The sequence below is a fragment of the Pelophylax lessonae genome, assembly GCF_965119305.1.
Source record: "Pelophylax lessonae genome assembly, chromosome: 7".
In the NCBI taxonomy this organism is placed as follows: Eukaryota; Metazoa; Chordata; class Amphibia; order Anura; family Ranidae; genus Pelophylax; species Pelophylax lessonae.
This window is the reverse complement of record NC_138774.1, coordinates 150788286-150804480: the sequence shown is the minus strand read 5'-3', so window position 1 is coordinate 150804480 and position 16195 is coordinate 150788286. Positions and strand designations below refer to the sequence as shown.

The 16195-nt window shown below is 43.2% G+C and overlaps 1 protein-coding gene across 1 annotated transcript in view; it reads right to left on the bottom strand.

Moving 5' to 3' along the window:
- Window positions 1–401: 401 nt before the first annotated feature.
- Window positions 402–16195, bottom strand: part of TRPC5 (transient receptor potential cation channel subfamily C member 5) — a 516224-nt gene continuing 500430 nt past the window's right edge. Inside the window, exon 11 of the mRNA XM_082263564.1 lies at window positions 402–1742. Coding sequence (XP_082119690.1) covers window positions 1035–1742 — 708 coding nt within the window. The 3' untranslated portion in view covers window positions 402–1034. The remainder of the gene's footprint in view (window positions 1743–16195) is intronic.

Sequence of the window (16195 nt, the reverse complement as noted above, 5' to 3'; positions counted from 1 at the left end):
CTGCACTCCAGACAGTAAAATACATATATAGAAACCGTTTACCTACAAAACGTTTTGCATTTTTGTCCTTCCAGTCCTGAGATTTACACAATCCTGCAAAGACAGCCTAGTGATGAGACTTTTCATTACTGCAGTTAAGCAATACAGCTAGCTAACCTTCCTAACTTAAGCCTGTAACTAAACATTGAAAGAGCAAGAACTGACTGGTGAGGGCTCTCTGTCATCAGGACTCTTAACTCCTAGTGCTACTTCTTTTCTTTCCCAGCATGAGTGCTGCTATGAAGATGATATGTCTCCCCGTATATTTATGAATTTCATAAGACAAAGAAATGTCAGCCATCTAAGTTGTTAGTTCAGATGGACTTGCACTTTACATGAAAAAACTATTTCTCCTTTGTTTTAATGCGGTTAGGAATCTTCCCACTTAACTGTGCATAATTAGTTGCAGTATGTTTTTATTGTATAAATACTATCACAGAATGCATGAAAATGCCATATGACCATAGTGTAGAGTTAATGCTTACTTTATAGCGGTTGTCCAGTTAAAATAAAAAGTGCAGGAAGGTGATGAAATGCTAAAAGATATGCACAGATTATCTATATCTATCCCGATATATAGTTTTTGTGCAAAAAGGTCAAAATCCCACATGCTGGTGGAAATTGAAATACAAAAATCCATAACAATATTTTAGAAGAAATTTTTTTCTGGGAAACAGCAGGGGGAGTGTATCAGTGGACAAACTTTTAGGATGCAAGTGCAGAAAGTGTTACCTGCACATGCATTCCCCTAAATGTTCTTCTATAGTCAGAAAGCCTTGCTGATGCTGAAAAGATTAGCATGAAAGCTTAGACAGTTTAGTAAGCCTTGATATAAAAAGCAAACAAACATGGTAAAAAAATATTGCAAAATAGATCGCTGTTAATGAACGTCCACACTCATCTATGTGAACAGGAAGGGTTTCCTACCTTATGTAAAAGGAAATTGTTACAAATCTATATTTTGCTAAATAATACAGCAGTTCTAAATAATTATTTTATAGTCTTGTTGTGACCTGTTGCTCCTCCTGTCCCTCTTTCCACTTGTTCATGAGCAGGTCACATGCTTCGCCCCATGAGTCAAACACATCCTCCGTCGAGTCTATTAGCTTGGTATTAGAAGAGCAGAGGTCGGAAGCACAGTGTAGGGAGTTGGAACAAATAGGAGAATGATCATGACTCTGACCACCAATACTCCCATCTTGACTCACCTCATTGAGGTTAATTTCACTTCTAGAGCACTCTGGCTCTTGCTCGCTACATTTTGTGTCCTGCCACATGCAGTGAGGTTGAATAAGTCCATCAGAAATAGAATATACTGGTTCAGTTGGTGGTGTTGGCATATGTCCATTCATTTTAGAGAAAAGTAAGCCCAGTCTTTTAAAAGATTCCTTTTTGGAACTTGAAAGCCTTTGGAGCTTGTTTCCGTTACGAATGAAGGAACGCTTGCTAATGCCATTGCTTTTGGGTGCATTATCCACGATTTCAACCCCAGACATAGTTTTAATAAGGGCTGAGACATTAAAATCCTTTTTCTTGTTGGCTACATGAAAAGAAACACTCTTTGATTTGGGTCTCTCTTCTGTCCCTTCTTCCTTCTGTGATACCTCTGTACTGCTGGTGGAATAGCTTCTCCTGGGTGGTTTCCTGTTTCCCAAAAGATCAAGCACCTCATAACGAAAGCTGGAGATATCCTGTTTTAGTTCCTGCAACAAAATAATAGAAAGGTAATCCTAAAGCTGACTGAGCAATTGGGAATATGTTGCTTTAATGGTTATATATGACACAGGCTTAACTTACTTTGTATGCTTATCACTAAGAGAAATGCACTGCCCAATCATTTATAAATACATTTTTTTTGTTTAAGGGGTTAAACAAATTATATTGAAGTCTAACATGTCTGACCTTTTGAGAGTTGACAACATTCTTCAACAATACCTATAGCTGTTCATTTCTTTTTTTTGGCACTTATCCAGGTGACGCCCTCCAATTTAACATTCCCCAGCATTTATACCCATGTGGGCAACCTTAATCTAGTGTTTGTTAAATAGGTCAATAAGTTGATTGACTATGTTGAGAATTATAAAAACACCCTGTTCTAATCTATATCCAAACCCCTTGCTATAAACTCTGGACAGGTGTTTTAATTGTCTAGTTACAAAACTGAAAGTGTGAACTGCTGTCAATTGCAGAGTAAGGATGTTAAAATGGCATTGGTTGTGTGCAATAGTAAATAATATTCATGTGTGACCTAATCTTCTCATGGAGTAGAAACTCTCCATAGAACTGAATAGTGAGGGCACCGCTCATTTAACTGGTTTGAATTTCATTCAAAAATATTGGCCTGTAGGGGGGTGCCTATCAAATACTTTCTAGCACTTCTTTCATCCTACGCTGGGTTGGCTCAGTCATTGTACCTTTTTCTACACTTGGCCTGTTTGCAGACTAAATTGGATGGCAATCTGCAGTGAATCCCAAGGGCTCTGTTTTTTGCAAATCTCTCACAGTTTACTATTCTCAGAGAGTCTAACACCATTTGAGACACCAGACAATGATTTCATTAATATTGTTACCTATTTTCAACAGTTTTAATAGGCTAGCTGGCTTTAAGGTTACAAACACATACACACATTAGAAGCATGATATGAAGACAGTTTGCTGTCTTGTAATTTCTACTTTTATGTCTTTGAATTTTCACTTAGGAAGCGTGCTCCTGAGAGCTATATGTACCGAACAATTTGCACATTTTATCCCTCCAGCACTATAAAGAGCAACTGAACAGCAGAAACTCTAGGGCTTATATCAGTGACTGGGCAGAGGATAATGTTCACCTGTATAAATCTACGTAGACTACTGCATAACAGGCTACCTGATAACAAATATATTTATTAACATTAATTTACTATGAATAAATGTTAAACTAGCCTGAAACTGCAACACAACTGACTGTCTCCCTATGCCATTTATCCCACCCTGTTCTAAGCTCTGCTGCATAGGGTATTGCAAGAGGCTGATACCAAAATCAGGTAATTACAGTCAGGTCCATAAATATTGGGACATCGACACAATTCTAATCTTTCTGGCTCTATACACCACCACAATGGATTTGAAATGAAACAACCAAGATGTGCTTTAACTGCAGACTTTCAGATTTAATTTGAGGGTATTTACATTCAAATCAAGTGAAAGGTGTAGGAATTACAACAGTTTGTATATGTGCCTCCCACTTTTTAAGGGACCAAAAGTAATTAGAGAATTGGCTGCTCAGCTGTTCAATGGCCAGGTGTGTGTTATTCCATCATTATCCCATTTACAAGGAGCAGATAAAAGGTCCAGAGTTACTTTCAAGTGCGCTATTTGCATTTAGAATCTGTTTCTGTCAACTCTCAATATGAGATCCAAAGAGCTGTCACGATCAGTGAAGCAAGCCATCATTAGGCTGAAAAAACAAAACAAACCCATCAGAGAGATAGCAAAAACATTAGGTGTGGCCAAATCAACTGTTTGGAACATCCTTAAAAAGAGAGAATGCACCAGGGAGCTCAGCAACACCAAAAGACAACTGTGGTGGATGACCAAAGAACTCTTTCCCTGGTGAAGAAAACACCCTTCACAACAGACGGCCAGTCAAGGCCAGATCAAGAACACTCTCCAGGAGGTAGGTGTATGTGTGTCAAAGTCAACAATCAAGAGAAGACTTCACCAGAGTGAATACAGAGGGTTCACCACAAGATGTAAACCATTGGTGACAATTGATAACACGAAGGCCAGATTAGAGTTTACAAAACAACATCTAAAAAAGCGTTCACAGTTCTGGAACAACATCCTATGGACAGATGAGACCAAGATCAACTTGTACCAGAGTGATGGGAAGAGAAGAGTATGGAGAAGGAAAGGAACTGCTCATGATCCAAAGCATACCTCCTCATCAGTGAAGCATGTTGGTGGTAGTGTCATGGCCTGGGCATGTATGACTGCCAATGGAACTGGTTCTCTTGTATTTATTGATGATGTGACTGCTGACAAAAGCAGCAGGATGAATTCTGAAGTGATTTGGACAATATTATCTGCTCATATTCAGCCAAATGCTTCAGAAATCATTGAACGGCGCTTCACAGTGCAGATGGACAATGACCTGAAGCATACTGCGAAAGCAACCAAAGAGTTTTTTAAGGGAAAGAAGTGGAATGTTATGCAATGGCCAAGTCACTCCTGACCTGAATCCGATTGAGCGTGCATTTCCCTTGCTGAAGAAAAAACTGAAGGGAAAATGCCCCAAGAACAAGCAGGAACTAAAGACAGTTGCAGTAGAGGCCTGGCAGAGCATCACCAGGGATTAAACACAGCGTCTGGTGATGTCTATGCATTCCAGACTTCAGGCTGTAATGGACTGCAAAGGATTTGCAACCAAGTATTAAAAAGTGAAAGTTGGATTTATGATTGTTAATCTGTCCCATTACTTTTGGTCCCTTAAAAAGTGGGAGGCACATATACAAACTGTTGTCATTCCTACACCGTTCACCTGATTTGGATGTAAATGACCTCAAATTAAAGCTGAAAGTCAGTGTTAAAGCACATCTTGTTTGTTTCATTTCAAATCCATTGTGGTGGTGTATAGAGCCAAAAAGATTAGAACTGTGTAGATTTCCTAATATTTATGGACCTGACTGTATACTCCTATTTAGGAGAATGCATTTAATGATGTAATAATGGATACAGATCTGCATTTGTGTTTAATCTGGCTATAGCTCAGCTTAAGGATAACTAAATGTGCTGGATATATCTTTAAGTTCTTTTATGAAAGAGCATTGTACAATTCTGTTTCAGAGAGCATCCAATTGCTTTTATGAATCAAGAATTAATTCTATCCCCTTTGGTGCAATTTGGAGATTTTACAGCTACTATCTGAATCATCAGAGGGTTTAGGAATTTTTGGACTCTTTTTGACCAGACCATGTCATTTATAAAATCATTAATACATTTAGGTATTAATTCCCATTGATTGCTTGGCTCTGGAAGAGCTGATAAAAGTATCAACTTTATGACTTAAACACACTGACCCAATAATTGTCTGCCATTTTAATACCACTTGAAAGTGCTGAGAAGACTCTGGCCACAATTATAATTTCCCCTGTACAATTTTGTGTACACATATTTATTGATATACCTACAGTGCCTTGCGAAAGTATTCGGCCCCCTTGAATTTTTCGACCTTTTGCCACATTTCAGGCTTCAAACATAAAGATATAAAACTGTAATTTTTTGTGAAGAATCAACAAGTGGGACACAATCCTGAAGTAGAACGAAATTTATTGGATATTTCAAACATTTTTAACAAATAAAAAACTGAAAAATTGGGCGTGCAAAATTATTCAGCCCCCTTAAGTTAATACTTTGTAGCGCCACCTTTTGTTGCGATTACAGCTGTAAGTCGTTCAGGGTATGTCTCTATCAGTTTTGCACATCGAGAGACTGGAATTTTTGCCCATTCCTCCTTGCAAAACAGCTTGAGCTCAGTGAGGTTGGATGGAGAGCGTTTGTGAACAGCAGTTTTCAGTTCTTTCCACAGATTCTCGATTGGATTCAGGTCTGGACTTGGACTTGGCCATTCTAACACCTGGATATGTTTATTTGTGAACCATTCCATTGTAGATTTTGCTTTATGTTTTGGATCATTGTCTTGTTGGAAGACAAATTTCCGTCCCAGTCTCAGGTGTTTTGCAGACTCCATCAGGTTTTCTTCCAGAATGGTCCTGTATTTGGCTCCATCCATCTTCCCATCAATTTTATCCATCTTCACTGTCCCTGCTGAAGAAAAGCAGGCCCAAATCATGATGCTGCCACCACCATGTATGAGAGTGGGGATGGTGTGTTCAGGGTGATGAGCTGTGTTGCTTTTACGCCGAACATAATGTTTTGCATTGTTGCCAAAAAGTTTGATTTTGGTTTCATCTGACCAGAGCACCTTCTTCCACATGTTTGGTGTGTTTCCCAGGTGGCTTGTGGCAAACTTTAAACGACACTTTTTAAGGATATCTTTAAGAAATGGCTTTCTTCTTGCCACTCTTCCATAAAAGGCAAGATTTGTGCAGTATACGACTGATTTTTGTCCTATGGACAGTCTCCCACCTCAGCTGTAGATCTCTGCAGTTCATCCAGAGTGATCATGGGCCTCTTGGCTGCATCTCTGATTAGTCTTCTCCTTGTATGAGCTAAAAGTTTAGAGGGACGGCCAGGTCTTCGTAGATTTGCAGTGGTCTGATACTCCTTCAATTTCAATATTATCGCTTGCACAGTGCTCCTTGGGATGTTTAAAGCTTGGGAAATCTTTTTGTATCCAAATCCGGCTTTAAACTTCTCCACAACAGTATCTCGGACCTGCCTGGTGTGTTCCTTGTTCTTCATGATGCTCTCTGCACTTTAAACCGACCTCTGAGACTATCACAGTGCAGGTGCATTTATACGGAGACTTGATTACACACAGGTGGATTCTATTTATAATCATTAGTCATTTAGGTCAACATTGGATGATTCAGAGATCCTCACTGAACTTCTGGAGAGAGTTTGCTGCACTGAAAGTAAAGGGGCTGAATAATTTTGCATGCCCAATTTTTCAGTTTTTTATTTGTTAACAAAGTCCAATAAATTTTGTTCCACTTCATGATCGTGTCCCACTTGTTGTTGTTTCTTCACAAAAAATTACAGTTTTATATCTTTGTTTGAAGCCTGAAATGTGGCAAAAGGTCGCAAAGTTCAAGGGGGCCGAATACTTTCGCAAGGCACTGTATGTGTGTATGTGTGCCAGTACATTTGTTTTCTCTTTCCGTAGTTATTAAATGTAAAAGATAATAAAAATGTCCTTTGTAGCATCTAGTTACACATCTATTGTACCAAATGCAGACCCAACAGTACACACCCCTACAAACCGAACAATTGTATGCATCTAAACATATACTACACATGTATGCTCATTAGCCAAACTTAAGAGATAATCATTTTTCAAAATTATTATAAACAGAGGAAATAGCAGATTTCAAAGCAGTGTGATGCTTTCATCAGTAAGGCTAAGGTGAGAAGGTCAGCAGTGAAGAAGATGAATTGCTTCCTGTGGGATTTATGTGTCTGTGTTTGGCTGTCTTAGGGATGATTAACCTTTATTGGGTTTGACACAACATACAGGTATATACCAGCTGAAATGCTTCCCTTTAGACTGCTGATTAATAATTGGCACACTATTATACTTACATTGTCAAAAATGCCATAAATTTCATGTATGTGGCCGACTTTCACTTTTCTTCTCCTATTACTTTGTTCCAGAATTTTAAAAAAAGTGTCTGTGTGAATTAGTCTGAATAAATGACACTTATCTTCTAATAAATTCCCAACTTGAATGGAAAAATTACACATTGTAAATCTAATTTAGCAAAAAAATTTTGCTTTAGATAAGAATAACTTAGCTTTCTAATGAATAGGTTGTGTGCCCACTTTCATGTAAACAGCATTAAGAGAAAAAAAATATTAGAAATTGATCCTGCATGGGACTGACATACTGTTGCCGTCTACATACTGTAGAAGAGTTGGAAAAGATCAAACATAATTTTGTTTTTCTATCTTCAATAAATTATTATTGAAAGTTATTTAAGGTTTACAAAATATATATTTAAAACACAGGCTGTACCAGTTCTTCCACTAAAGTACAAGAAAAGTGGGTAAATTGTTAATACAGTAGGGAAAGTAAAGTGCATAGGATTGGGTAAGGACTTCAATGTGCACAGTTAACCTGCGACAGGCAGCCCCTTCTGCGCGAACCAACGTAGGGCTGCATCGGTTTCGGTTGCTCGGGAGGGCGCCCTCCGTCCCCGCGATGGTCTGATTCGGTACAGAACCTGGTCCTGGTGATCGGTTCTGACCAATGTCAGACCGTCATGTGCCTGTGTTTTGTGTAAACAGGCACAGGAAATGCTGCTCTCTCCCCTCGTGGAGCCCTTTAACTGTTCCAGCTTGAGAGGAGAGAGCATCTAACTGTGAGTACACCACCTCAGATAGGCACATTTAACCCCCTGATTACCCCCAGTTAACCCTTTCACTCCCTGTCACAGTGCACACTATATACAGTATATAGCTTTTTTGCTGATTACTGTAATAGTGCGCCTTGTGACTTCATTTAGCGTTAGCGACCATTAATTTCTGTCCCAAATCAGTTTAGGTACCCACCATCCCCCCAATAAAGATTTAACCCCCTGATCACACCTGGCTAACCCCTTCATTGCCCTGTCACAGTGTCACTTTTATAGTGTACAGATCTTTTTATGATCACTATATTAGTGTCACAGGGGACATCAGTTAGCATTACGCTAGTTGGCGTCAATCCAGGACACTGTCAGATCCTCGCCACATATTCAGAAAAATGGATTTTTGTAAAATCTTACCGTAAAATCCTTTTCTCTTAGCTCATTGACAGACGTAGTCCTCGGTGATACAGCACCTTCGGGTTATGTTGCCTCCACAGGAGCAGGACTAGACAGGAAATAAAAATGCTCTGGCCACACCCCAGGGGCAGTCCCCGAGGGTATATCCTCTCTCTCTCCGCCACAGCAAATCAGTTATGTCACAAAAGCAGTGCTTAGAGAATTTAACCCAACCCAACTCAAAAACAGAGGGGCGGGGACTACGTCTGTCAATGAGCTAAGAGAAAAGGATTTTACGGTAAGATTTTACAAAAATCAATTTTTCTCTATCGCTCATTGACAGACGTAGTCCTCGGTGATACAGCACCTTCGGGAAGTCCCAGAGCAGTATCACAAATGAGGGGTGGGAAAATGGAAATCAAATCCCAATCTAGAAGGCCCAACCGGTGCCAACTAGAAGTTTACAATGCTCATCCTTAATGATGAGACTCAACAAAAATAAATTTTTCAAACAGAAAAAAACCCTCGAGGTAGACCACCGGTCTCCTCAAATTGCGGCCTGCAAAACCTTGCGGCCAAATGAGGCATCCGCCGATGCCATCACATCAATTTTATAGAATTTTGTAAAGGTATGTACCGACGACCAGGTGGCCGCCTTACATACCTGGACCACTGACGCCTGATGGCGAAAAGCCCAGGAAGTACTGAGCGCTCGAGTGGAGTGCGCCCTAACAGGGAACGGAGGACTCTGACCCTTAATAGAATAAGCCTGTACCACCGTCTGTCTAATCCATTTGGCAATGGTCGCGGCAGATGCAGGCAACCCCTTACTGGGGCCATCCGTGATCACAAAAAGTGAATCCGTCTTACGGAATGATTCCGTAGCTTTCAGGTATACCCTGATTGCCCGAACCACATCCAAGGAATGCAACGCATGTTCCCGATGATGATTGGGCTGAGGACACAAGGAAGGTAGTACAATATCTTCATTCAGATGAAAATCTGAAACCACCTTAGGAAGAAAGGATGGCTTAGGATGAAGTACTACCTTATCCCTATGAATCACTAGGTATGGGGACTGGCATGATAATGCAGCCAGTTCTGACACCCTGCGAGCAGAAGTGATAGCCACCAAGAAGGCCACCTTCTGGGATAAAGTAAGCAAGGGAATCTCCCTGATGTTTTCAAAGGGAGGTTTCTGTAGAACCGACAAAACTAAATTAAGATCCCAGGGCGGTAAGGGCGCGCGGACTGGTGGAGCCAGGTGCCGCACCCCCTGGATGAAATTCCGCACCAAGGACTTGGTAGCTAAAGGTTTCTGAAAGAAGATTGCTAATGCTGAAACTTGACCCTTGATGGTGCTCAAGGCTAGTTTCTGCTCAACCCCTTTTTGCAAAAAAGCCAATATTCGAGTCACCGAATAGGTACGTGGAGGAAATCCTAAAGATTCGCACCACGCAATATAAGTCTTCCATGTGTGATAATAGACCTTGCTGGAAGTCGCTTTCCTTGCTTTAATAAGGGTAGGAATGACTGAAGTAGACAACCCTCTGTCCTTCAGTACTTGGGTCTCAATGGCCAGGCCATTAAAACCAGCGACTGTAAAGCACAATGGTAAATTGGTCCTTGAGACCACAGACATTCCCTGAGACGAAGTTCCCACGGAACGTCTGCGACTAGCATGTCCAAGTCGGCCAGGCCGGCTTGACGAGGCCAGCCTAGAATTTCTAGGACCACTGGCGCTGACTGGATCTGAACCAGGAGTCCCTAGAGCTATCTGGCCCCGACCATCCGAGAAAGTCTGGTCGTTTTCTGTTCCCACACATTTATCAGATACCTGATTCCTATCAGGAAGGGTGATCTTTTCTGGTTGAACCTCAGGGACCGAAGTCACCCGGCTAGAGGCTTCTTGGTCTGTCTGGTCAACCAGATCCGATTCCTGTGGAGAATAGAGACTAATCTTAGGAAAAGGTAAAGGAAAAGATCTATTCAGGGAACGGTGACTACCGTTCCCTGTAGTACTTAAATGTTGGAAGGGAAGAATCGCACCGGTAGTGGTAGTCGATGCTCGATCTAATATCCTGAATACCGGTGAAAACAGGTGTTTGGATCACCTCAAACATGGCCGCCCCCATGCTGGAGACACGAGGCTACGCCAAAATGGCGGCTCGTGCGATCCAGCAAAAAAAAAAATGGCGGCGGCCTGTACCGAATAGCGGTGTGCTGCAGAACACACAACACCTTCTCTGCATGGGGATTTTGGCGTGGTTGGCGGTACCGGCCCTGGCGGACCGCATGGCCGTTCGGAAGGCCTGCTATAGCTGGAGATTTGACTAGGAAGGCAGTCTACATGTCCGTGGCTTCTGACTGGTAGGTACTTTATTATTATCATAGTAAGATTCCCAGACTGCCACTGATTACAATCTTTTTAACATGTATACAATTAGATTGTTAGCTCCCAAACCAAGCCTCCTGGCTTTTTGCACAAAAAATCACACTCAAAGTAGGGGGATCTGTGCCATGTTATAGGATAGAGGGGGACTCTATCTTACCATACAGAGAGGGGCCCGCGTTCACCACAAGACCCGTCAGGGGAAAAGGGGGAACATACTACTCACCATACCGGAACCAGGCGGGCACCAACTCCTGACAGTACCCCTCTCCACCGGGGCGGGAGGGCTGTCGACCAATACGGACGCCGTGACTCATGGTCCTTGGCGTTTCAGCGAGACGTTTAACTCGCGGGGTCAGTCCCCCAGTGGGACTATGTCGCGGCCGACCCAGCGCGGAGCTATGGCCTGCACGCGCTCGTAGGCTGAACTGGGGTGACCTCCGGATCTCAACATCCAGCCCGTCGCCCAGTTCAGCTTTCTTGCTTGAAGATCTCACAGGAACACTGGAGAAAAAAGCTGTCTAAAAAATCTTTTTAAGAAAAAAATCTTGCCAGGACCGAAGATCCCAGCAAGGTATCTAGGTCCTTACTCCTGACTAGACAGAAAAAAACTGATTTGCTGTGGCGGAGAGAGAGAGGATATACCCTCGGGGACTGCCCCTGGGGTGTGGCCAGAGCATTTTTATTTCCTGTCTAGTCCTGCTCCTGTGGAGGCAACATAACCCGAAGGTGCTGTATCACCGAGGACTACGTCTGTCAATGAGCGATAGAGAAATATAATTTAACCCATTGATTGCCAGTGACACACACTATACTAGTAACACCTCCATTATTAGTATAGTGTCTGAAAGGATCAATATCTTTGATCTGATCAGAACTATACTAGCATCCCCAATAGTTTAGGGTTCCCAAAGTGAAGCATTAGGATCGGCCACAACATCTGCCAGTACCTGCGTTTGGCCCCTTCACCCTGCCCACCCAATCCAAGCAATTGCAGTAATCAATAGATTACGGTCACTTCCAAAACACAACATACAAAACCGCAGCGTTAGCAGAGTCAGGTTTGATCTCTGCTAGCACTAGCAGTTTTTTTTTGTAGCGATACAAACAGTCCTTGACAACTAGGTGCTTTTTTACCTGTGAGTCACACTGGGTACCTGTAAATTTATTGTCCAAAATGTCAAGTCAGAGGTACACTAGTGAAGAGGCCTACAGGATACTGAGCGTGACAGATGAGAGCGATGGGGAAGCCTCACTGTCTGAATCAGGCTCAGTATATGAACCTGTAGAGAGCAGCGGCTCCCTGACAGATGGCTCTGACGATGGAGTAGTGGTCCCTGCTAAGGTCAGGCGTACCCGACCCCGTTCTTCTGTTTCTGAGGTGCAACAATCGCAGGGTTCTCGTATGTAGCAGAGTGTCGGTACTAGTGTGGCTCAACCTTCTGGTGAACTGGCAAGCACCAGCGGCCTAGTACATCCTGTTCGTAGTCAAACCATCACTGCAGTAACACCTGGTGACTTGGCGAGTCCCATAAGTGCAGTTCAATCTGGTGCAGCGGCTAGCACAAGTAGTGTCCAGCAGCCACCAAGGATTCAAGAACAGGCTCGTAGAGCCCATAGTGTCCACCCTGATGCACTGGCAAACCTTGATTGGGAGCCCCCCACTTCTACAGCGCCCGTACTCCCCCCCCCCCCCCCCCCCATTCACTGGCCAACCCAGAATTCAGGTGGAAAAGGCCAATTTTACTTCCCTTGACTTTTACAAGCTGTTTTTCACAGAAGATGCCTCTGCAACATCTTGCGTGTTCCTCTTTATTGGCTGAAAGAGAGAGGCTGTCAATTTCTGTGGGTGTCTCTCTTCTTTCCACTTGGGAGGGATATCGGCGGTGTTGTGCAGGAGAGTGGGCACTCGCTGGAGGAGAAAAGGGTGCCTCAGAATTCTGGAAATCGTTGGTAAACCCAGCCGTTGTACAGAGCCCCTGAGCGAAGTGTCCATGTAGCTTGCTCACCAGCCACACAAAATAATTTGTGGTACACCGGTGTTTATTCTACTAGTCATCCTTTCACATTGTTCATTTTCTGGGACCCACTGAACATATTTTTGAGACTTACTACCAATATTTTATTACGTTATATACCCTAATACACACTTCTCTTTTAGTATTGTTCGGTCTATATGTGTTTCCACACTTCACGTACTGCATCTGATGTCCTGGGTCGCCCCGTGGCTGCTTCCCCCTTTGGCTGGACCTGGACAGTTTATTCCCGCCTCAGCCCTGGGATGGACATCTGTCTCAGCGCCTCCACTTCCCCTCGCAGATGCTGGGCCCACTCTTTGAGCCCACATGTAAGCAGTAAGGCTACTCGTTTGACATCCTCCCTTTTATTTGTGAAGTACCATACATTACATCTCCTTTCTACATCTAAATCTTACATGAGATTATTTTTACTCCTTTTATAGACGCCTTGTTGCAACAAACTCCTGATGAGTGGACCTTACTAGGATCCATGAAGCACGTAGAGCTCCAGAGATGCCAAGATATATCTGTTCATTTACAGACCAACTGTGTATTTTACTACGGAATTTTATGAACATTATTATACATGTAGTGTTTTATCATATATGGATTTCTCCATGTTAAGTTTTAAGTCTCATAACCATTGCCTTGTTTGTTTACATATACATATGTGTGTGTGTGTATATATATATATATATATATATAGAGATGGAGGTAGATCACTGTGTATGCGTCAGATCATACATTTTTGTCAGTAATATCATATCATCACCATAAAGGTGCCAAAAAATGAACAATCTACATTCACATACAGGAGAGACACATGTTAAGGACCAAACACCTTCAAATATACATACAAAAGCAAACGTAAACTAAAAAAGGATAAAAAAAAGAAAAGGAACAAAGGACAAACTGTTTTTCAAGTCTGGGGGATTACCTGCCCCCAGTTTCCAAATCCATCAGGTTTTTCCTCTGTAAAATAGTTTGATCTAAATTATCTCTTCTGGGTTTGGGATGAATCGCCTCCAACACCCAGCATTTTAATGATGTGCTATCTCTGTTATGATTTAGGCTCCATTCACACTTGTGCGACACCCATTTATATATGCATGACTTAAAGTTGCGACGACTTCAAAGCAGTTCATGCACTACTTTGGTCCGACTTTCATGCAACTTGAGGGCCATAGACTTCAATCTTAAACCCTCAGAAGTGGAGGGGCGTGGCTTGCAGCTGATGTAGACGGACGCGCTGTGCGCTCTCTTCGCCACTGATCCTGACATTTATCCTGCTCCATGCAGAATCCGATACCATCCATCGTTTCTACTTACCTCCCCGATCTCCTGTATCTTCCACCTATCTGCTGGCTGTGTTTCCCGGCTTGGAGAGATGACTCGGAGGGGTAAAGATACGCCACTACTTGCGGACCCCGCAATACAAGATGGCACCGGACCGCCCCGCTCCGCCAGGGAGGCCGCAATGAAGCTCTTCAGCAAACCGTCTTCTAAGGAGACCCCACATAAGTCTCCCCCTGGCCCTGAGGATCCCGGCGCTCTGTCGGTGGGAATGGATGACCCTTGGCCTGTGGATGCAGCCTCCAATGCCTCCTGGGATACAGTGAGTACTGCCCCCCCCTACTAGGCCTGAGTCGGACCGGGGTGTGGTAGTTGCGGACACCCCGGAACCTACTCTGCGGGATATCTTTGCGGTTGTCCCATCCAATAATAAGGCCATTACTACTCTTACATCGGAGCTTAAGGGGGTGAAAATGGAGGTGAATCTAGTGAGGCAGGATATGCAAAAGTTGCGGGACCGCACGGCTGCTGTTGAGGACAGGTTGGGCACTGTAGAGGATGAAATGGCGCCATTACAGCGGGATGTCCATCATATGCAACTCCTCACATCAGGACATTCCTCTCGCCTGGAAGACATGGAAAACAAGCTCCGCCGTAATAATATCAGGGCGGTGGGCATACATGAAAAGGCGGAGGGGAAAGACCCAGTCACTTTTATGGAAAACTGGCTCCTCAACTCATTTGGCAGGGATGCCTTTACTCATATGTTTGCTATTGAAAGGGCCCATAGAGTACCTGCCAAGCCGCCGCGACCTGGAGAGCCTCCACGCCCGTTTCTGTTTAAGCTTCTTAACTATAAGGATAGAGATGCCTGTCTATTCCTTGCCCGCACTAAAGGGGACCTTATGAAGATGGATAATACTCGCATTTCTTTTTACCCGGATTTTTCCGCTGAGGTGCAACGCCGCAGGGCCAAATTTATTGATGTCAAGAAACGCTTGCGGAAGTTCACGGTTAACTATGATTTGTTATACCCAGCCCGCCTGAGGGTGGTGGCGAATCATGAAACCCACTTTTTTGATAACCGCTTGCTGCATCTACTTGGCTGGAGAGAGTGGAACCTACCCTGGATCGGGCTCGTGTTGAACCGGCTTAATGGACTGCCTTTATGTCCCCTATACCCTGGGAGGAAGTATGTGCTCGTCAAGTTACCTGAAAAAATTCTGCACCATTTCTCCCCCTTTTTTTTTTATGGCGGAGGGTGTGAAGTGACGTTTCCAGTTGTTCTTCTTACTTTGAACGGCACTGTCGGTACTGTAAGTTCCTTCAGATCCAGTTTTGCTGTGACGTTGGGGCCCCCTCATTGCTCTGTCCTATGTGGACGCTTGCTATGGGGTTTGACCCCCTTTTTCCCCTTTTTTTCTATTTTTCTGTGATTACAGACTGCATCCTATTTTTGAATGCTATCACAAGTGTTTTTTTTGATGACTACCTCACCTGTTGTGAGTACTTGGCTGTTGTTCTATTTGCTCTTTTTTTGCTGCTGCCAACCGTTTTACACCTATATGTGGACATTGTACATGCCAACACTTTTTCCTGTACCACCTACATGCTGCTCATGTTGCTTTTTGTGCTATTGTGGTTTTCCACCTGGGTTCTATGGGAGACTCTGTCTGCCCCTAATACGTATGCCATGGTTTTCCCATTTGCTCTGTCTCAGGCTAGTCCCCATTATGGTGTGAGGTGCTTCCCCTGGTTTTCCATTATCTATCTCGAGCATGACTAATCACTGTACTGTGGTCTCCTGGAATGTTCGTGGACTGGGTGATAGTGTGAAATGGGTGGCGCTGTTTTCTACTTTAAAACGATATACTCCTGCTGTGGTGTGTCTCCAGGAGACTCCCCTGCAGCCTGCCACTCTTCCTCTGTAGCGCCGTCATAATTACGGTACCCAATTTCACTCCACCCATTTTGCCTACTCTAGGGGGGTCAGTATTTTGATTTCTGACACTGCACCCTTGTAATTGCTGTCTTCTAAAATTGATGAC